Here is a 22,319-nt window from a genome sequence, read left to right on the forward strand (position 1 = left end):
TGAAGAATCATTTTTATTATACTGTACAGTAGTCAAACTCATTTGTGAAGCTTTCCATGCTAATCTAGTATAAATAACAAATTCTAACTGAAAAAATATCAAACGAAGCGAAGCAAATGAGTAACCACAGCCAGTATTCCCATAATGCAGTATTATATCAAATATAGTATCTCGGCATTTTAGAAAATAAAGAACTTGGATTTTAAAGAAAGAATGTATCCTCTACATGTATCTAATACCACTTTTCTTGTAGGAAAGATTTCCAACAACGTTTCGGCGTAACGCTTGCCTTCATGGCTACCCATAGTGGTCTGACAAGATGGAAGGACTTCATGATAAACGAAGAAGAAACTATTCCTGATGACCACTTCAGTAAGATGTATCCCAGAGCTATCGACGAAGTGTGGTACAAACGTGCTGTGGAACAGCACTACGTGAATTCGGATAGCTTCGTCTTTTCCGTGCCAATCGACGAGGAAGGGGCAGACAACGCTACTCTTGTCACTGCTAGTCGTGCCATATTTATCGGTAAAGTGTCGCGTAAAAAGATAAATAAATTTGAAGAAATTAAAAGAAGATTAAAAAGTTGGAAGTGACCTAAAACAAATCTAGAAGTTTTTCGAAAGGATAAATCGGATAAAAATATCGAAGTCAATTATTTATTTTATTCTTCAGGGACTGATAAGGAAAAAGCGCCAGCTGCGGTTGTTGGTTTCCAGTTCCAACATACCGCTCTTCAGGCTCTCTTTCAGAATATTACATTTAGTTGCAAAGGAGGTGAAAAATGCACAGATTGCGCTGCGGATAACTGGGCCTGCTACTTGATCGACGACAATGGATACGTGATCGCAGCCGAAGATAAATCTGATGCTGGGAAATTCTTTGGTGAACTGAAAGGACCAATTATGTCTAGTTTGGTAAAAGAAGGTGTCTTCGAAAAAATCAGAATATTCGACTATCAAGCAGTTTGCTTCAAAAGTAAGCAAACTAGTAATGATGGAAGCATTTTGTTGACGGTAAGAACCTTTTATTTTCTATTTATATTAGTAAAATGTTTATGAAGAATTGAATACAAACATATAATGATATTTTTTAACGTGTTACTGTATTTACATGTTTAGCCATGGAAACACATGCAACAGATGGTTTCGTGGCTCATCGGCCAAGCAGCCTGGGCTTGGGCCAAAGCTGGAATTTGGGAATCCGACTACGCAGAAGCGTATGCTTATCCGAACGAAGATGAAGGTATGCATGAAGACTATCAGGAAAGCGAAGATAAACCACCGATAGATCCTAAGGATGAGAGGCTATTCGACCAAAAGGTTTTGATCAATCGAACACGACCAGAAGCTTGCGATCAAGAGGTAAACTTCATAAAATATCAGTTGCATTGTAACATATTTTCCAATTTTACCGCGACGAGACTACACCATTCTTCTTTCAATTTTATCAGGTATATCTGTACTTGCGAAACGCATCCTTCAATTTGTCCAACACAGATGTAGGCGCAAATACAGGATGTAAGTACATCGTACAACCAGTTGAATACAGTAACATGCTTCTTCTGGTTGTGAACATTGATGAGAACTGCGAGCAAATGATGATGCCTCCTTTGAGCGTTATTCCAGAAGAAATAATCTACGAGAATAATTCACTGGTATGCCAGAAGGCGCTCACTTCATTAAAACGAAAGAGACCTCAATCCTGTATTCGTAGTCACGCGAGAGAAAGCGAGATCAAAGATCTTTGCGGTTTAGCTTCGAACGTGGCGCCGAATGTCTACCTCCTTCTTCTTTTATCATTTATCGTTTTCGGTCAACATTAATGTTTCATTGGATCGATTTAAGACGAAAGACAAGAGATAGAAGGCGATTAAAATTTCAGTTACAAATTCACACACTGCTGTTTTTTTCGGAATCGATTATCAAATGGAACGATTATCTTCACGACCGTTCATGCTATGCAGTATATAGATGTCCTTAGAACGTTTTTCGGGTTCGTAAAAACGTATTACATTTATCGACGTTTTACGGAAAGCTATTAAACGAAAGAAAAGTACAATTCGTAATAATTCGTTACGAATCGATCGATATTCTTTTTTCCGTTTTTATAGTTATCGCGATTTCAAGATGTTCTAGTGTTTATAGCGACGCTATAATAGGGAGATATTTTCCGAGTCCTGGTACTGTCTCCTGAAATGGTACTTTGACGATGGTGCAAGCAGGGTCTGCACCTCTATACTAATTGGTCCAATCATCAATGTACCTCAAGGATTATACTATGTCACGGGATCAGGGTTAACGAAATTTAAAGAGGATGTATACCCGTGAATCGGTGCCGAACTAGTCCTAAAAAAACAATCTTACTGCCTGGAACGCAATGCGGTGTCTATTTCATATACGTCCCTGCTCTGTTTCTTCTTTTTATCCTTCTCTTCGCTTTTGTTGATTCGATTATATTTCTTAGACTTGTTATAGGTACTTAATCAAATTCTCGAAAGTTTTACGGCACTTATTCTTTTCCCGTATGATTGAAATGGAAAAAAGAAAGATAACAGATGGATATAATCAAAATTTTATAAATTTACATAGATCAGAAAAGACGACAAAAAAGCAGTAGTCAAAAGTATACTTTCTTAAGAAAAAGAAATATCGCGTATAGAAATACTGAATGAGGAAATGTAAAATACATTGCTCATTCAAATACTGTCGCTGCTAGTTACTCTACAAATCATACACTCGACCAATCTTGCGTAGGAAGAAAATTCTAGAGCGGTCGAAATACATATGACATGTTTAAGATCTAGATTTAAAGTGTGGTACAAAGGAGGAAGTTAATTCACGCGAGAAACGCTCGTAGGTGGAGGACGCACCTACATTTCGTGGGATAATCGGTTGAAGGAAATTGTGAGGAAACGATGAAATCGCATTTACCACGAACTTAATTCGTCACGATCGCTAATGTTAATTTTTGGAGCATTCAACTATGTAGAATTTTATAGGAAACTACGTATATGCGAGCAGGGTCGTATATAAGAGTTATACATTCATGATACTATGAAACACACACACACATACACACACAGCGCTTTGTACATTAACCGATGTAAAACGTGTCGTTTGATATTTATAGAGATTACGAATATTAATTTTGTATATTAATGTATTATATGAGAGTTACAAGGATGTGTGCCTTTGGACACGCGGTTACGAGACAAAACGAAACAAAAGTAAAAGAAAAAAAGAAACAAAATCTTGTTGTATGTTTTTCAAATAAACAACTGATCTCTCTACTTCAATAACTTCTCTGCTTCCTTGAACGAAACAGAAAGGTTTTATTGATAGAAGACGTGGCGAGTTTTCATCCGAAAAACAAATGATGTTACTTGTATTACACAGAGTTTATTACAATTTGCTATGTACAATGGCTTGCCTATGTAAAATGAAAATCATTTCTTATCAAAATGGCAAATGTTGGACTAGTGTTATTTGAATTGATTCATCATCTCCTCTATAATCTCCAGCGTGGTCCTTGGTTGCATATCCTTGTAGAGTCTATCCTCCAGTATTTCCAGATCTGCTCCATTTTCCATAAATTCTCTTAAATTGTACATTGTGCCATTTGATATTCTATGATCCGTAATCCGATCTTGATTGAAGTTATATGTTCTGATTTTCTCGTTTCTCAATCTCGACCCCATTTGTTTCTTACGTATTTTATTAATCAAGGAAGCCTGTTGGTCCAATTGTTCCTCAAACAATATAGTTTTCAGTTTCGCTAGTGCTAACTTTCTGTTTTTTATTTGAGACCTATTGGTTTGACAAGTTACAATTTTACCAGTGGGTATATGAGTTATTCTAATTGCTGAATCTGTAGTATTTACATGTTGGCCTCCAGCTCCAGATGCTTTTTTCGATTCTATTATCAAATCTTTCTCATCTATCTTGATATCAACATCCTTGGGTTCTGGTGTGATTGTTACAACAGCTGTACTGGTATGTAAACGACCAGACTTCTCTGTTATTGGAATCCTTTGTACTCTATGTACACCACTTTCATATTTTAATTTCTTGAAGGCATTGTTATTTGTTATTAATAAAGTAGCTCTCCTTAACCCACCTGTGTCACTTTCAAGCTGTTCCAATGTCTCATAACTAAACCCTAAATGATCAAAATAATTTACATACATAACTAATAAATCTTTAGCAAACAACATAGCTTCTTGACCACCTACACCTGGTATTATCTCCATAACAACATTATCATAATTTTCAGTATCTACTTTTTGTAAAATAATATCTAAAATTTTCTCGTCAATCTGTGACATCTGTCGTACATATGTTAAACCTTCTTCTCTTATAAGATCTTTCATTTCTTCATTCTCAGGTACTAAAACATAAGTTATAATATAGATTTGTTAAACAATCAGGAAAGAGGATTTTAATTTACGATAATGTAAATGAATGCGAAGTACTTACCAAGGTCGTTCAAATCCTTTATATTCTCAATTATCTTAATTTTCTCATTCAGCAACTGGGGTATTTCTTGTAATTTAAAAATATCAGAAATACTTCCTCGTTTTTCATTACCACTTTGATACGCATTCGTAAGATGATTTAAATATTTTCTAACATGCTCATTATTTACAAATAAAGTCGCTTTCGAACAAAATAATTGACATATAGATGCATTAACTTTCTTGTTGAGGTTAAGGAACACTGGATAACACGATTCGACCAGTTTAGTTTTAGCTATGAAATTTCTATAGCACTGATAAATATTAAGCGAACATCCTCTTATTAGAAATAACATATTTCATTACAAATTATTACGCAATCACGATATGTTCCATTGTACATTTACGCGACTTTAAGTAAAAATACAACCACCTATCACATGCTTATATTTATAACTGAAGAAAGCGCCAATATGGCATTAACGCTATCAGTATAGAAAACATTAAGGAAATACAAACTGTTCTTTAAAAATTATATACATTTTGTAAATTATATATTCTTAAAGCAAACCTAAGTTCCTTAATTTAAAATAATCACAATTTATATTTATATGAGTAGCTGATATTCTTACAAAATTAGAAATAAAAAATTGAAATGTTTGATTAAGTATAATATTTTAAGTTTACCTCTGTTGGTAACAGCAGGTTGTATCATTATTTCGATAGTTTTTATAATCTCAATTCAATTAAGTTTATCTAGCTTTGCATAATATTAAAAAATAGAGTACAGGAACACCATCTTTTATAACATTTACTCTTTACGTATACATATAATTGAATTAAAATGTATAATTTATTGTAGCAACAGATATTCATTATAGACACTCATAAACTCAAAAATGTATGGGATATTTTAATTTCAATCATAAAATCATTATAATATATGATTGCTATTTACTTTAACGAATCTATATATTGGAAAACAGATACATACGTAAGTAGTATATGTATAAAGATTGGAAAATGTGGTATATCAATTGTATCGATTTTCTAACGAGTACATACAATTATATACAATTCACTCTTGATATATCCCATCTTTCTCTGTGTAACGCTATAAAATAACTATAATAATAATTTTACAAGAAACATAGTGTACATAAAAATATTAACAATGTTACCATTTATAAATCAATTAAAATAAAACTTGTTATTGTACTTATATATATGTATCATACACGTATACTAAAATGCAGTCACTTTAATTACGTACATATATCAAATATGTAATATATAAACAACCACGTGTTCAAATTAATACAACGATTATATTCGAAATACTAGCTTACAATATATATATATAAGTATATAATAATCTATATTGCGCTTAACAAGCTTTCCTCGTTACAACTGGTCTGTCTTACTAAACAATTGACTATAGTGGATCAATATTAACATAAAAGAAATAAACAAAAAATAGAAGATAAATTTTTGTGTAACTATATCATTGATGATCGCTGAGGCTTATAAATCTTATCATTTAAAAGATTGATAATATCTTTCTCGTGACAGATAATAAACTTGCAATATTTAAAATGAAAAATGAAATCCGATGAATAATCGTAGACAGTTATACTTCATATGGTATGGAAAGCAAGGTATACAAGTACCTATTGTTGGAGGATATCGTTATTGGTGTTAGGGAAATATTAAAAAGAATTGCCATAAGGGGCATAGACAAAGACATAGATAGGACAAGGTTAATAGTAGTTTCAGAAAATATTATAGAAGGTACATTCAAAATGTTGCCCAATTCAAAGTAGGTAGGTCTAAGGTTCGGGACGAATGCGCCAAGCGTACCGCACGAGAGAGATAGGAAACAAAAGAGAAAGATACGCATACAGTAGACCAGTATAGAGCGGCACGGACAGCTACGATTGAGGATACTATTTTTCATTAAAACAAACACTACGCAAATTTCGAAAATAAGCGCTTACTATAAAAAAGGTAAGTTGTAAATTGTTCGACGATTTATTAGAAAGTTTAATAGAAATTAATAATCTATCCGCTGCCCAATTAACGGGGCCGCGATGGAAATTGATTTTAATGTATTTATGTGCAGGCTTATAATATTATAACGAAGTCATGGAACCTTGCGAAAACCGATCACAAGAGAAAGTGCAAGAAGGAGGTAAGATTAAATTAATTTGCATTTGTGATTATTTTACAGTGTTTCGTTCGTGCAATTTTTATTATATAACGTCAATGTTATTTGTAATAAAATTATGATTATTCGGTAACCTTTTAAAGTTTTTGAAATGACTCTGACCGTTTAACACTGATTCTATTAGAAGACATTAATCACGTTCGCAGAATTTTTGATAGTAACGTATTGCAGGAAAGTAAATTTCATGGAATCCTTAATGAGACGCGCAAGTGAAATTTATTTTATTTTATTAATCATATCGTCATGATAATGACGAATCTTATAATCTATTTATGAGTATTAGATATATAGTTTTTAGACACACAAGATATATATTTTTTAAAATAAAATTACGTGTCATTTTAACAATTATTTTATAATAAATATATTTCATTAAAAATAAAAAATAATTTATTTCAATAAATTAAAAGTATATTTATGTATATATACTTTTTTAATAGAAATATTTTTATTTTTAGTATATTCGTGATTATTATTAATTATTATTATTATTACTATTATTATCATTATATTATTATTACTATTATTATTATTATTATATTTAACATTATAATTAAAGATAAATTATATAATATATTTAAATATAAATATTAATAAATTTCATAAACTAATAATTAAAAATTATACCTTAAGAAATCTGAAATAAAAATCTATTTTTCAGAATATGGCTTCTTTTGGCAAGATTATCTTGATGCTACAAACAGTGTTGAAGTACCACAAATTATGTTTCCACATGTTGAGCTGACACTTCAAAGTGGTATTGAAATTGGCATGTCCCTTGAGGTGCCAATTCCAAAAAATGCAGATGAGGAAGACACCAATTACTGGGTGGCTTCTATTGTCATGGCATGTGGTCCTTTATTACGTTTACGCTATTTTGGTGGAGATGATAGATCATTGGAATTTTGGTTCAACCTTACTAAGGAAGCTGCTCATGAACTTGGTTGGTGTGTGAAAAATAATAAAAAATTAGTACCAACTGATATTATTCTTCAAAGATCCCCAGACTGCGTAGAAAGATTGTCTGAATTTTTAACAACAGCCCGGAGTGTTCCATCAGAAATGTTATCAGGAGTTAGTTAAAAATTTGTAAAAAATTTTATATAAAAATAAAATTATAATTTAATTTTCTAATTTTAATTTTTGTTTCCATATAGGATGGTCTAAGCATAACAGAGAGAATCAAGCAAGGCATGAAAGTTGAAGTTAGTGATATACTACATCCATATAAATTATGGGTAGCCACGGTAAGAAGTAATGAACAAATTTTATATTATTATTTGCATAAGTATCATTTAATTAATTTTGTGTTTCTTTAGATTATAGAAAATGTAGGAGGACGACTTTTATTAAGATATGATACTCCTGGATCTTCACGTAAAGATTTTTGGATGTTCTGTACATCAGAATATCTTCATCCTTATGGTTTTGCATCTAAATCTAATTCTACTTGGTTTCTAGAACCACCCAGTTCTATAGTAGAAATGCATACATATGAAGAATGGAAAGATTTATTAGAGTCTATACCAAAAAATTATGATCTTCCAGAAGAATTATTTCATAATGCTGTAGATCATCCGAAACATGAATTTAAAGTTGGTATGAAATTAGAAGCATTGAGCCCAATTGATCAGATAAAAATATGCCCAGCTACTGTTATAAAAGTATTTGATGACACCTATTTCCTTGTACATATTGATACATATGATGAGTTGTCAAAGGGAATGGATATTGAAAACTGTATGTACAACAGTACAGAGAAAAACACTTGGCTTTGTACAGCAGAACATCCATATATATTTCCAGTTGGATGGGCAAAACAACATAATATCAAGTAAGTCTAATCCTTATGACAGCAACAATAAGTAAGCTTTCCAAGTATCCTTCTGAAACAATGCAATCTAAAAACATATTGGCTAATAAAAAGTGAAAATAAGTATTTCAGTACTTAGTATCAGAAATGCAAAACTACTTAAATACAAAGAAATAATTATTTTCTAAATTATATGTCCTTAGTGCTCTTAAATCTTCATAATTGATTCATGCCTTATAATGTGACATTTTAATGCTTTTTAGAATTGTGCATCCAAATGGTTGGACTCCAAAAGAAGACGAATTTGATTGGGACGAATATTTAAAAGATACCCAAGCAACTGCTGCAGAAGAAAAATTATTTCCAGAAAGACAAAGTGCCACTGATGCACGCTTTGAATGTAGTATGCGGTTAGAAGCAGTTGATCCAGAATGTGAAAATGTCATATGTGCCGCACATATTACAAAAATTGTTGACAATCTTTTATGGTTAAAGTTAGATAATTACGAAAATACAAAACCAGAACATATAGTCGATATGTATTCCTTACAAATATTTCCTGTTGGATGGTGTGAATCTAATCATTATCCATTGAAACCACCAAAAGATTATATGGAAGTTTGTAAACAATTGCAAATGCCCGTGAAGGAAGAAAAAAAGACTAACATTCTAGATATACCAATATCTGAACCACGTTCTTCACTTTGGTGTCCAAAGATATATTTTAATTATCGTTGTTTCACAGGCCCTATGATTTCTAAAGGGAAATTAGCAACCCTACCAAAAGCAGTAGGACCTGGCCCTGTAATTTTAGTTATGAGAGAAGTTTTATCAATGATCGTATCTGTAGGATATAGAAGTGCTCGGATATTAAAGGTCCTTCAATGTGATTCTAAACCAGATCCAGGATACCATTTAGAAGTTTTAAAAGCCAAACATAAAAATAATACATATCGTGCCAGTGTTGCCGTAGTTACATCCGGAGATATGGTGGCTGATTTTTGCAGAAATATTTGCAAAAAGTTAATGGTATGTCCAAATTTATTTGGTCCCTTGTATGTACCTGAAAATGAATGTCCGGATAAGTGCCACAAAACATCAAAAGCAAAATTTAGTAAGTGTCACTTCTTTTATATTTAGGTTATCATATATGTGGTTCATTTATAATCTTCATTTCAATTAATTTATTAATACTAATTAACTTTTTATTTTAGCAGCATCTGTTGGTACTGGACGAAGAGGTAAGCCAAAGGGTTATACGAGTATTATGGTACAAAAACCAAAACCATGGGGTGGTAGGCGAAAAAGGAGACGAGGAAGATGGGCAAACAGAGAAAAAGAGACTCATGAAGATTTCGAGCAAGAAGATGAAATGCCATTTATGTCATTAGATTTAGCCAAACACGTATCAGGGCTTGAAGAAACGCTCGATGGAAGACCACCACTTTCTGAGATAGATATCATGATCCAGAAAGGTTTAGAGAAAGGAGAAAAATCAGATGAATTTAAAACTGAGCCACCTTCAAGCAACGCATCGGATGATTCTGGAAGTTCATTTAACGATAATAGGAAGATGAAAGACAGAGGAAGTCCTAATAGCTTAAATAATAAACAGCATTCATCAAAATTTAGCCAAAGTTCCACTGTTACTAGAGCAAGTAAGAGAGAACGAGATTGGGATACAAGTATTGAATCTGATGGCTCAGATGGAGAATCAGAATATGTAAGGATGCAGAAGAAACAAAGGCGTCCAAAAACGCGGAAACTTGATTCGAATCCATTATTTTGGAGTGTAGATGATGTCTTCAGATACTTAAGAAAAACGAATGATTGCAAAGACATTGCATACCGAGTGAAACAAGAGGTAATGTATACAGAAATATAAATCCTAAAGCGGCATAATTCTAATAATTTACTTTCCTTTTTCTTCTTTTACAGGAAATTGATGGGCTAGCATTTTTACTATTAAATCTACCGTCTCTTACACAACACATGAAGTTGCGAACGAGTTTAGCTATGAAACTTTGTCGGCACGTTGAACAAGTTAAAGTCACGTTCTTTTTACGACATATAAATGAAGTAGAACCAGAACAGTATCAAATTGTATAATTTTAATAACTAGGAAAATTCAATTTATTGTATTATTTATATAGTGTAATATAGTGTATCATGAAACAAGAGGAAAACAATTTCTAGATCTTAAATGTATAAATAATTACAAACTGATTTTTAATTTATACAAACATGCAAGACTGCATTACTTTTAAATAAATTTTAAATAGATATACAATGTATTTAATTATACTGTTGTATATTTAAATTATTTTTATTATATCATGTTTTTTAATGAAATTAAATATTACTAATTAAACTGACTAATCAGAAAAGTACCTAAGACGCAAACACGTATTAAGGCTTATTCTTTATTTTCAAATTGTACAAAATCAGTATGAAGAAGATTGGACGATCTTTTTCTATTATTAATCCTACTATTATTAGCGTTTATATAATATATATTCATTAAATTTTTATTTTGTAAATTGATAATAAAGCAATAAATTTACAATCGCAAGGAAATCATGTCTTAATATAATAATCCAAAATATGCGTTTGAGTTTGTCGGTTTCGTGTAGCTCAATCTAAATTTGTGACAATGCTTTTACATGTCCTATAAACCGCACTGCAATTTTTGATACTTTGCCAAATTATCTACACTGAGGATCAAATATCAAACAAGAATTGTGAATGAAGTAGAAATTATTAAACTTGTCATTTATCCAATACAGATGAATAGATGCAAATTATATGCAAATATAGTTTACTTCCTTCACTATTTCCTATTTTACTTCCTACAACAATTTTATTTTGATGCCTAAGTATAACAAATATTATATAACTTTTAATGCAAGAAGTAAATGCGATTAACGGAACAGAAAAATCAAATAAAATGAAAGAGATATGATATTCAGTACGAACATCAACTTATTTGGTATCCAGTACGGCTCATAGAACGTATTCTTTGCACACGGTCTATCAATTAACGCCAAAAGAAACGATGCGGTTAAGTGTTTTGTAAGCAGCGCTCGTTGTCTCTCTGTGTGTGGTCTGAACTGATATGAAAACCAAATATGATTACGCACATAATTATTAACATAATTTGTATTCAGAGACATGATAATTTTTGCATCTTAACTTTCCAGAATACGATAACAATCATCAATTTTATTGAATATGCGTGTAAGTCATAGCATACGGCTCGACCTATATTTTTATATCGAGCATTCGATCGAAGTTTAAATTTGCTCAGACTCAGACGTATTTCTTATCACAGAAGAGATTTGCTATTGGTTCTTAGAATATACATGTATTAGTTATCTTGTTATAATATTTATATCTCTTTACCTGGAATACCATTTATATATCAATTGTTCTCATACTTATCATATATACGATAATATACCGATAATTAATTAATGGCATAGTTTCTCATCTTCTACAATCGTTTGTCATTTTTACATTAAGTTTTTTATTTCTTCTTTATAAAATATTATCTTGATAAACTCTGTTGCACTCATGTCTCAAAAAACCATATTACCTACTAAACATGAATTTCAAACTTGAAAAATTTGGTCATATTTAGAAGTTGACAAAGGTATGACGGCTCACGTAAAGATGCATCGTTTACCTCTCTTTGACACGTATAAGTTCTAAAATATATCACTTCCCCCTTTTTGCAAAGTATACACAGCTGCACTTTAAGATCCTATACAGGCTATACATAGTAGCTAAGTTTGCTTAGGAGGCGCGCTTTTTTTGAATCTGGCGCGACAAGATGCCTTCGATCTGTCTCGACCGTTATTGGCCAAGAGACTATAAAGACTCACTCCTATAAAGGAATACTCACACCGTTTGTTTAACCTGCGAAAAGAAGACTTTTATAAAAAGATTGTAGGTATTTGACATTATTCAATAAAGCAGTATTAACAAACTATCTAATGAACGACTATTTTGCTATATAGAATTCTTGTACTCGTCTGCAGTGATCTTATAAATGTCAACTCTTTTCATAGAATGCAGTAGTGTCTTACTAACTGGCCGGAATTCCGCCTTGCTAACTAACATCACTACCCCTACCATTTCTTGGAAGTGGAGCGGAACTTTAACACTATACATATGTGTGCATGTTCGTGTGTGTATTTGTACGAGACCTGACATTTAATCGTTTTTATAAAGATTAACAAACCTTTAGATATTGGAGCCGTAATATCTTGGTTGAATTTCTATAGCAATGAGTGTTTGAATCTCAATTTCGAAACAAATCGAAATTTTACAATATTGTTAAGATTCGAACTATTTTTGACATGATTCAGTATTAGAAACTATTTAAGGTTTTAATCAATCTTAAATCGTTAATGTTTCGATAAGTCTCGAATACCTTGATCTTGAATGTTCTAAAAATCTTCATAGATTTCTAACTTTTGAGAGTTCGATGAATATATGTAGATTTATAAGATAGAATCCCTGGACCTCTGCGCTATAATTTTCCAAATAATAATATTAGTGAATTGACAAGTTACAAGTGATGGGTTATAACACTTTATATATTTACGATTTCAGGTAAAATAGGATAATGGGATGACTTGTGATTCATAAAATTTACTTTTAAAGTTCCATTTGTTTAATCATCAAACATTAATTGTTATTCTTGTCTAAAAAAGAATATATTAATCTTAATCTATAACTAATGTAAAATCTTATTAATAGTATTAGATCAAAAGTATAAGAGAACCATAATGCAGATCCTATCTTGCTAACTGACCAGGTTTGGTGATGACCCGTGGCCAGATAGCAAACTGCTACACTCCTATGTGAGCGGACCTTAAAGTTCAGTGAAAACTTAGTAGTGTAAATCGGTGTGACCGAAGACACTAGGTGGGGATGGAGCCTGCAATACATGCAACGTGCACATCCACACTAGTGTACAGTACCGTACGGTGCGCTACGTTACGTGTGCGAGTCAGTGGTTTTTCGATGATGCCTTGGTGATGACGGAATTTTAATAATCAAACACGTCTTAAAAGGTTGAGATAGGTGAGCTATTGTCATTGACGTGAAGAAACGTATAATTAATTAGTGACGTACATCGAGAGATCGAGTAATAACCGAGGTATTGAGTGAAACGGACAAACGAAGCGTCGGCGATCAATGCTAGTTCGCGGGTGTGCCCGTTTGCCCAGCCCCGTGTGTTCCCTTTTTTCCCTTTTGGTCCCCATAGTATATCTGTTTTCTAAGTAGCGGTCAATCGATTCAGATTCCTTTAAACGTCGTAAGAATAAAGCAAACGTGTCGTGAAACAGGTGGACGAACAGAACGGCGGTAAAATTTTCATCAGCGATGTTGTGATTTCGAAGGACAACTTCGGTGAGATCATCGTAACACCATCACCTGTTCCAACGATTGTGCGCGATCCTGAAACGAATACATAACATTGTTACATATACTTGTTCTATTTTATCTAGTTTCACTGAAAAAATATAGAAAAATAACATAGATTTTGCATAATACTTTTAAGAAGCTGCTGATGGATTAGCCGGTCCGATGACACATGTCTAGTTTTCTACATATGTATATTGTTCGTTGGTTTTTTACGCGGAGAGCACGCCCATTTCTCACGTCTCCATTGGCAACTATTCGCCAGGGGATTTGAAAATTCTATTTAAAGTTAGAACTACTTGAATAACGTCAAAATGATAAATTGATCATTTTTCATAGAAATTTTTCAGATTTACTATGGCGTATTTTTAGACATTTTAATGATTTTTGACGATGTATACCGGATAAAGGCTTGTTTTTCTTCTCTTGCATTATGTATCTTTTTATATTTCGGCTTGAGTTCTTTGGAATGTGGTTTATGCCTTAGTCATTGGTAGTTATAGCGTTAATACATTTATTTCGAACAAAATCGTTAATGTCATATTGTATATTCATTCTGACATTCCTGCGCACGATTCATATTCTTTGTATACGCGTATATACAATGTGATTCAAATAAAATGCAGCCCAGTGTTGTACCAAAAAAAATTACTTGCGAATGCCAATAGGGTTTGCAAAGTCTCTAACGTGACAACTTTAGTTGTCGGATTCGTTTGAATCACAAAGATTAATTAACATGGATAAATCTATAGGAAGAATGTTCAAATTCATAATTTACATTTCTTAAAAGGAATTCGAAATGAAATTTTAATTTGATTTCATATAATAGATTCTAGTTTTTACCTATATGGCGAAAAATTTGCAATTTTCATAAATGTTTTCTTAAAATATATTTTGCCTCTTCCCGAAATTTGTACGATTGAAATATTAAAAAAAAACTTTTATTTCTAGATCAAGAAAATATCGGTCGATCATGAAGTTCATCGTGTGTATTATCTCAACACTGATACTGCAGGCATCGGCTTTAAGTGAGTGTAATTCCGTCATCACGTTTTATATCGGTCACAATAAATTCGAAGTAATACTTGTTATGATCAATCAGTTTTCATAATAGCAATCTGTGATTTTTAATTATAGTCCATATTTTGGATATTATAGGAGGTGAAAACAGTAGCAAGCTTACCAGATGCAACTAGTTGTTTTCACATAAAACAAATTTTCTTTAATTATAAACTTTTAATCACAAACAATTTTTATTATATCATTAGAAAATTATAAAAAATACATATTTTGCTTTCACTTGCTTTTATAAGACATGTAACACTAAGTGAATTTAGTTTAATGCAATTATAATGCATTAAGTTAGGAGATTATATTGTTCTAAGAACGCACTTTAATTTCACTACATTTCACTATATTTTAAAGCATTTTTATTTAAATTTATTCAATGGCTATAAAAACATAGTTACTGTTATATAGCACATATGTGCATATAACAACATATGTAACATATTTTACTAAGTGCATATCAGCAAATTGTTTCATAGTGTGTAACAATAATGCACATGTGTCATTTGTATCTTTTATTAGTCCAATCTCCACCACGGATATCCAAACAACCCCCAACAGATGAGCAGTTATTTCAAGTGGCTCAAGCGAAGATTAATGAGAATGACAAACCATTTTTAATTGAATGTGAAGCAGAAGGAGAACCTGCTCCAAGGTAAAGTTCATTTAATTAGAAAATAAATAAAACCTTAAAATATGTCTTGCTACTTTGTTATTATTTTGCAAATAAAAATATAATGTTAAGGAAAAAGATAAAAATGATACTACATTTAAAAAAACTATTTATTGCATTGATTTATATTTTAAATGCTGATCATAGAAAAGCAGAAATTTTGTAAAGAATTAATGCAATAGTGCAACATTAATAGTATATTTTCCAGGAATATTTCATTCATGTAGTTTTATTGCACTTACATGTAAGTACACTATCTCTGTCCTGCAAAGAAGCCAGAGTAACTGGTCTTAATTACCAGGATGACCTCATAGCCTTAGGGGGTATAAAGTTACTAGTACTGATAAAGATACCTTACTTGTGGTGTGAACTGTAGATGCATGGGAGTGATCTAACATTATACTGAAGGAAAATAGAAAATATCATTACCATATTATGATTTATTCTCATCTATTCATGATCAATATTGTATTATTTTTAGCATAATAATAATCATGAATAATGATAATATTGAGTATTTGACCAATCTTGCAAGAATATTTCTAATGTTAGTACAAATTTTATTTATTGATCTAATGTAGGTATCGATGGATTAAAAATGGAAAGAATTTTGAGTGGCCAGCATATGATGACCGTATATCTCAGCAACCTGGTAGAGGTACACTGGTGATTTCTAGACCACGAGACGAAGATCTGGGCCAATATCAATGCTTTGCAGAGAATGAATGGGGAATTGCGACGTCTAATTCAGTTTTCGTTAGAAAAGCTGAATTGAACTCGTTCAAAGATCAGAATCCTATAAGTCTGGATGCAAATGAAGGACAGCCATTTAAACTAACTTGCCAACCACCAGATGGTTGGCCAAAACCAAACGTATATTGGTTAATTCAAGATACTGCTGGAGGCATCAAGTCGATCAATAATTCGCGAATGACTTTAGATCCTGAAGGGAACCTTTGGTTCAGCAACGTTACAAGAAATGATGCTTCTGACGATTTTTATTATGCGTGTGCAGCTACATCTGTATTCAGAAATGAATATAAATTAGGTAATAGAGTTTTATTGAACGTTATCTCTTCGGGAATATCTGCTAGTCAAAATAAATATGAACCTGTTAAACAATATGTGAGTAGAAAAAATGAAGTTGCCTTACGCGGCAAAAAAATTGAATTATATTGCATACATGGTGGAACACCATTACCACAAATAGTGTGGAGTAAAAATGGCGAAGTAATTAGAACTAACGATAGAATAATGCAAGGAAATTATGGTAAATCTTTGATAATTAAACATGTTAATTCGAAAGACGAAGGAACGTATACTTGCGAAGCTTCAAACGGAGTGGGTGACGCGAAATCGTATTCTATACATTTACAAGTAATGGCGGTACCATATTTCACTATCGAGCCTGAGATTATAAATGCGGCAGAAGACGAAACTGTAGAATTCAAATGTGCTGCTAATGGAGTACCTGTCCCTGAGATAAAATGGATTCATAATGGCAAACCAATATCAGAAGCACCTCCAAATCCACGCAGAAAAGTTACACCAAATTCTATTATTATTGAAAAGTTGACTAAAAAGGATACAGGAAACTATGGTTGCAATGCAACAAATTCATTGGGTTATGTATACAAGGATGTGTACGTAAATGTTTTAGCTTTAGAACCCGAAATTACTCAACCCCCCGCTGATATCGCTACAGTCGATGGTAAAATTGTGAGAATTACTTGCCGTGTATTTGGAGCACCGAAACCTGCTGTAAAATGGATTCGAAATGGGCAAGAACTAACTGGAGGACGATACAAGACTTTAGATTCTGGTGACTTAGAAATTGAAAACGTAATATTCTTAGATGCAGGCACCTATACATGCCATGCGTCCAATAAATTCGGAGAAATAGAAGCCTCTGGTAATCTAGCAGTAAAAGAACATACTAGGATCACAGATAAACCAGAAGATTACGAAGTTGCTGCAGGTTCTACTGCAACTTTTAGATGTAACGCTGTTACAGATTCCAGTTTAACACTTACAATCGATTGGTTGAGTAACAACGAACCCATCGATTTTGAGATGGAACCACGATTTATCCGAAGTACTGATTATTCTTTAATGATTACAAAAACGACTGAACTAGATACCGGTACTTACACTTGCGTTGCTCATACCGAGTTGGATGAGGCAAAGGCACAAGCTACACTAGTTGTACAAGATGTACCAAATCCGCCAAAGTTAGTTAGTGTTAATTGTGCAGGAACTACAGCTACTATACATTGGACTCCAATGGGTGATAATAGAGCACCAATTGTGAGATACACTATTCAACATAATACCAGTTTCACTCCAGATACATGGGAGATATCGAAAGATGATGTTCCATCAACTGAACAAACATACGATGTTCCGATGTCGCCTTGGGCTAACTATACATTCCGTGTATTAGCATGGAATAAAGTAGGTCCATCGTTGCCCTCACCTCATAGCGATGTATGTACTACATTACAAGACGTTCCTTTCACGAATCCCGACAACGTTATGGGCAAGGGAACAACACCACAAAATCTGGTTATATCTTGGACAGTAATGCCACAAATTGAACACAATGCACCCAAATTCATGTATAGAGTATACTATAGACGTGACATACCAGGAGAAAAATGGACTATAGAAGACATACACGATTGGAAGAAGAACAGTTTGGTTGTGGATAATCAACCAACTTATCAAAGATATAAGATTAAAGTCGTAGCTATTAATGAAAGAGGAGAATGTAGAGTTGCACCTAAAGAAGTAACAGGATACTCTGGAGAGGATGGTTTGTGGATTTTTTATTATATTTTTTATAGTATTTGCAATTTCTTTTAGAATTAATATTACCTAAAATTTATTTAATGTTACAGTACCATTGCAAGCACCGAGTAACTTTACGTTAAATCAAGTAAAGTCGAGTACAAGCGCACAATTCTCGTGGAATCCGGTCCCCGAGGAATCGGTACGGGGTGAATTACAAGGATACAAGATCCAAACGTGGACAGAAAAAGATGGTGAGAAGGGAATGCGAGAAATCGATATAAGAGGTGGTAATAGGACTCATGCACTGGTTACCAAATTTGTTCCCTTCAACAAGAACTATGTTCGAATATTAGCGTACAACGGACGGTAATGAATTTTAAAATAGCAGTTTATAGACTTTCATATGTAACATTATTTGTAACGATAATCTTTTTATTTTTATTTATTAGATATGCTGGGCCACCTTCTGAAACTTTAAGCTTTGACACACCAGAAGGTGTCCCAGGAACAGTTCTCAATCTTGAGGCGTTCCCAATGGGTTCCAGTGCTTTGTTTTTAGCATGGACAAAACCTGCTGAACCAAATGGTATCTTGACTGGCTACAGAATATATTATGAATCCGTAAATGGAACCAAACTGGGACCTCTCTTGGAGAGAAAACCGCATATTATAGATGCAGAAGCCACCAGTGCAAAATTAGCTGCTCTAGCACCTGATATGAAATATCGTGTACATGTTCGAGCAACAACTAAAGTTGGTGAAGGAAATGAGTATGTATCATTGCTTTCTACTTTAATTTTATATATATGCGTATGAGGTAACATATTGTTTTATACTCACTTAGTTACTTTATCGAGCAAAAAACACGCACATCTCAACGACCTGATATACCCCAATTCACATGGGAAGCTATTCCAAAGGAAAATGGATACTCGAATGTAAGAATTATCTGGCAGCTGAATCTCAATGGGAATCCAGGAAGTCACTTTTTTGTAAAGTATAAACTCAAAGGTGAAACGATACCACTCCAGACCGAACCAGAATATCAATCGAACACGATCGAAATTCGAGGACTTCAAAGTGGTGAAGTTTATGTAATGTCTGTCGTTGCTGTTGATGGTAACTACTTCACAGAAAGCGAACCACAAGAAGTAGAAACGAGTAGCGAAGGACCTATCATTCAGCCTAAAGAAAATGTCGCAACCGCTGGATGGTTCATAGGAATGATGTTAGCAATTGCCTTTCTTCTTTTGGTACTTATAATAGTATGCGTTATTAAACGTAATAGAGGTGGAAAATACGCCGTACATGAAAGAGAATTAGCTGCTGGGCGCGGCGATTATCCAGATGAAGGCGGTTTTCATGAATATTCGCAACCTTTAGATACCAAATCAGCAGGCGGTCGCGCGTCTCTGGCATCTTCTTCCCATCAAGATGGAAAGCATCCTGAATCTGATACTGATTCTATGGCAGAATATGGAGAGGGAGATACAGGTTAGTTGAATAGATAATAACAGTCTATTTACATTAACAATGTAAGAACACAATTGTAGTAAGTAGTATTAGATTTCAGTAGATGTGCATTTCAATTCCCACATGTGTAAATCCACATAACAGCATGAATACAAATACTTATTTTATATCCATTTTTTACACACCCAACATAGGATAAGATATTTATTTACATGTTATTTATTTTTTTTGCCTTAGCACCTTAATTTATGTTATGTTTTTGTTTGTCTATTTTATTTTGCCTTGTTGCTTGACTTAATATAGAAGGTATGAACGAGGATGGATCATTCATCGGTCAGTATGGTCGACATCGTAAACAGGAACCAAATTCACAAGCATTTGCCACGTTAGTGTAAGGTAGGTTAAGTGATACATTTAAAAATAGATCGGAACATTAATGATTTATGTTTTTCAAATTATAATTTTTAATGCGAATTTATTAATTGTGATGGTCATTTTGTTAAAGGGCGGTTTACGGAGGACGGTTCTTTCATTGGACAATATGGGCCCAAAGGTAGACCGGAAGAAACACCGCCTATTCCAAGCGGCACTATGGCCACATACGTGTAACCTCTGGTATTATCTTATTCAAACCGCATAAACATTGTTTTTTTGTCAGAAGTAAGGTATCCAATCCTTACTAGCCGCAGCATCTCTGCTATGCACCTTGCGCTGGGCGCAACGTCCAACACTATACTGCCAATTAGATTTTGGTTTTGGGTTTTATAGTTCACATAGAAAGATAAGTATAAATGTTTCTATGTCGAGCCGAGTAAAGGCTATATAAGTCATGCACAACGTTTGTACATTCGTGTCGTTTAAAAGGTAATTCCTCGTGGATATTTAACACACGTCTAGATGTGTGTTACTCGAGTGTTTCAGCAATTTTTTATATTTTTGAGAAACGTTGATCTGCGATGATTATTTCATCTATGTGATTGCGTGTGTTCCAAAGTACAATTTATTAGTCGATCGAAAATTATTTACAATTACTGAATTTGTTGAGAAGATCTTTGACTAATTATAAAACCCAAAGACGATAGAGGTGTCTCATAGCGTGCAAGCTATTTATGGACATAATATAGTAGAAAGTATTCTAGCATCGATTGTAACATTTGACATGGCCAGATTGGAAATTGACACTTCCTGACCATTACAGGGTATACGAGTTATGTTTATATTGTTCTAAGTATGCGTATCACAAAAAAAGGAAGTATGAAGCATTTTTAAGGCTGCATATAGGATTCACGTCTTTCAACTAAAGATAATCAGTATCAATAATTAATTCGTATTACCCGAAAATTAGTTAATACACGGCACATACTGGTGTTACTTATATGCAATCTTGAAAACGGAAGGACTCTCATTGAGCATAGTGTCGCAATCTGGCCGGGACTGAAACTAACTTTAATTAAAAAATGAGAAAAAAGTTGTTCTAAGAACCTTTAGATGCAATCAATTTTTACTCTGCCGACAGTGGGCCAAATATAAAGAATCAGTGACTATCTACAATTATTGTGCACGTGCACTTTCATTAACGATACACGAATAACAAAAGTATATGAAAGATATTATTATTATTATTACTATGATTATTATTATTATTATTACTGCTGCTGCTACTACTACTACTACTATTACTACTACTACTACTACTACTACTGCTACTACTACTACTACTACTACTACCACTACTTCTACTACTGCTACTACTACTGCTACTACTACTGCTACTACTACTACTGCTACTACTACTACTACTACTGCTACTACTATTAGAACATAAAAAAGAACATTGTACATGCACTATGGTAGTTTAAAACGAAAAATGTCACATGGCCTCTAATTGTTGCTTTTTGTATGTGAAACGTGCTTTAGCTGAAAATGAAAGTTCTTTTTATTCTTATTAATGTTTACTTTATTTTTTGTAATTTTATTATAATCCAATCAATATAGAATATAATTTAATATATGAAATAGCTATTGAATATATAGAGACGTATATTGATTATTAATTAAAATTAGTGTTAAAAAAATGCGATCACATGAGAGCAGCTATTATTACATTTTAGTGTATGAAATGTTATTATGAGAATCATAGAGTTCGTTAATTTCTCCGATAATAAATTTAATGTTTTTTATTTACCGTATTAAGTTATTCAATGCAATGTACAGGTTGTCTGCAAAAGTGTCGTGAGCAAATATATCAGGTACAAAAATAAAAAAGGTACAAAATATAGAATACTTACAATACATGTGCGCGTAAAGTTCGTAAAAGTCTATATATGCAAAATCGTACACACCTCTCAGCCTACGACAAGAAATCGAACTAAATTATGATTGT

The 22,319-nt window shown here is 32.9% G+C and overlaps 4 protein-coding genes and 1 long non-coding RNA gene across 13 annotated transcripts in view; 3 read left to right on the top strand and 2 right to left on the bottom strand.

The window, feature by feature from the left end:
- The window catches only part of LOC132912644 (voltage-dependent calcium channel subunit alpha-2/delta-3), a 78,497-nt gene that overhangs the window by 7,467 nt on the left and 48,711 nt on the right, over positions 1-22,319 (top strand). For 4 of the 5 annotated variants that reach the window (XM_060970240.1, XM_060970242.1, XM_060970243.1 and 1 more), the window contains 4 exons: positions 254-528; positions 676-1,016; positions 1,122-1,364; positions 1,454-1,807. In XM_060970240.1, coding sequence (XP_060826223.1) covers positions 254-528; positions 676-1,016; positions 1,122-1,364; positions 1,454-1,807 — 1,213 coding nt within the window. Of the gene's footprint in view, positions 1-253; positions 529-675; positions 1,017-1,121; positions 1,365-1,453; positions 2,537-22,319 lie in introns of those variants that run through there. The other variant, XM_060970241.1, reaches the window with a different exon arrangement.
- On the bottom strand, positions 3,382-4,970 carry LOC132912658 (peptide chain release factor 1). The gene is made up of 2 exons (XM_060970282.1): positions 4,479-4,970; positions 3,382-4,389 (listed from the first exon to the last, which is right to left on the bottom strand). Exons 1-2 carry the CDS (start codon positions 4,810-4,812, stop codon positions 3,485-3,487), a joined length of 1,239 nt encoding a protein of 412 aa, XP_060826265.1. The 5' UTR covers positions 4,813-4,970; the 3' UTR covers positions 3,382-3,484.
- LOC132912648 (scm-like with four MBT domains protein 1) lies at positions 6,141-11,073 on the top strand. Of its 2 annotated transcripts, none has more exons than XM_060970253.1 (8): positions 6,141-6,463; positions 6,579-6,647; positions 7,345-7,757; positions 7,841-7,930; positions 8,003-8,517; positions 8,760-9,610; positions 9,714-10,360; positions 10,435-11,073. In XM_060970253.1, exons 2-8 carry the CDS (start codon positions 6,602-6,604, stop codon positions 10,603-10,605), a joined length of 2,733 nt encoding a protein of 910 aa, XP_060826236.1. In that variant the 5' UTR covers positions 6,141-6,463; positions 6,579-6,601; the 3' UTR covers positions 10,606-11,073. The 2 variants fall into 2 exon arrangements, with proteins under 2 accessions (XP_060826236.1, XP_060826235.1); XM_060970252.1 differs by having other exon boundaries at positions 6,142-6,463; positions 9,711-10,360.
- Positions 11,934-12,599, bottom strand: LOC132912672 (uncharacterized). Of its 2 annotated transcripts, none has more exons than XR_009659253.1 (3): positions 12,486-12,599; positions 12,182-12,414; positions 11,934-12,091 (listed from the first exon to the last, which is right to left on the bottom strand). It is a non-coding gene; the product is annotated as an uncharacterized LOC132912672 (long non-coding RNA). The 2 variants fall into 2 exon arrangements; XR_009659254.1 differs by having other exon boundaries at positions 12,527-12,541.
- Positions 13,433-21,804, top strand: LOC132912643 (neuroglian). Of its 3 annotated transcripts, none has more exons than XM_060970238.1 (8): positions 13,433-13,587; positions 14,881-14,957; positions 15,520-15,652; positions 16,252-18,485; positions 18,571-18,829; positions 18,913-19,233; positions 19,308-19,957; positions 20,442-21,804. In XM_060970238.1, the coding sequence occupies exons 2-8, from the start codon at positions 14,903-14,905 to the stop codon at positions 20,543-20,545; spliced, it is 3,756 nt and encodes a 1,251-aa protein (XP_060826221.1). In that variant the 5' UTR covers positions 13,433-13,587; positions 14,881-14,902; the 3' UTR covers positions 20,546-21,804. The 3 variants fall into 3 exon arrangements, with proteins under 3 accessions (XP_060826221.1, XP_060826220.1, XP_060826219.1); XM_060970237.1 differs by lacking the exon at positions 13,433-13,587 and adding an exon at positions 13,594-13,917; XM_060970236.1 differs by lacking the exon at positions 13,433-13,587 and adding an exon at positions 14,087-14,121.

This window comes from Bombus pascuorum, chromosome 12, assembly GCF_905332965.1.
Source record: "Bombus pascuorum chromosome 12, iyBomPasc1.1, whole genome shotgun sequence".
Classification (NCBI taxonomy): Eukaryota; Metazoa; Arthropoda; class Insecta; order Hymenoptera; family Apidae; genus Bombus; species Bombus pascuorum.

Excerpts from the sequence above, each read along its gene's own strand:
- LOC132912658 (XM_060970282.1), bottom strand. The coding sequence starts at position 4,812 with ATGTTATTTCTAATAAGAGGATGTTCGCTTAATATTTATCAGTGCTAT. Across the intron at positions 4,390-4,478 it reads AAAGGATTTGAACGACCTTG|TACCTGAGAATGAAGAAATG; the intron begins GTAAGTACTTCG and ends CTTATGTTTTAG.
- LOC132912643 (XM_060970236.1), top strand. The coding sequence starts at position 14,102 with ATGTCTAGTTTTCTACATAT. Across the intron at positions 15,653-16,251 it reads GAAGGAGAACCTGCTCCAAG|GTATCGATGGATTAAAAATG; the intron begins GTAAAGTTCATT and ends GATCTAATGTAG. Across the intron at positions 18,830-18,912 it reads ATATTAGCGTACAACGGACG|ATATGCTGGGCCACCTTCTG; the intron begins GTAATGAATTTT and ends TTTATTTATTAG.
- LOC132912648 (XM_060970252.1), top strand. The coding sequence starts at position 6,602 with ATGGAACCTTGCGAAAACCGATCACAAGAGAAAGTGCAAGAAGGAG. Across the intron at positions 9,611-9,710 it reads AACATCAAAAGCAAAATTTA|CAGCATCTGTTGGTACTGGA; the intron begins GTAAGTGTCACT and ends TTTTTATTTTAG. Across the intron at positions 10,361-10,434 it reads CATACCGAGTGAAACAAGAG|GAAATTGATGGGCTAGCATT; the intron begins GTAATGTATACA and ends CTTCTTTTACAG.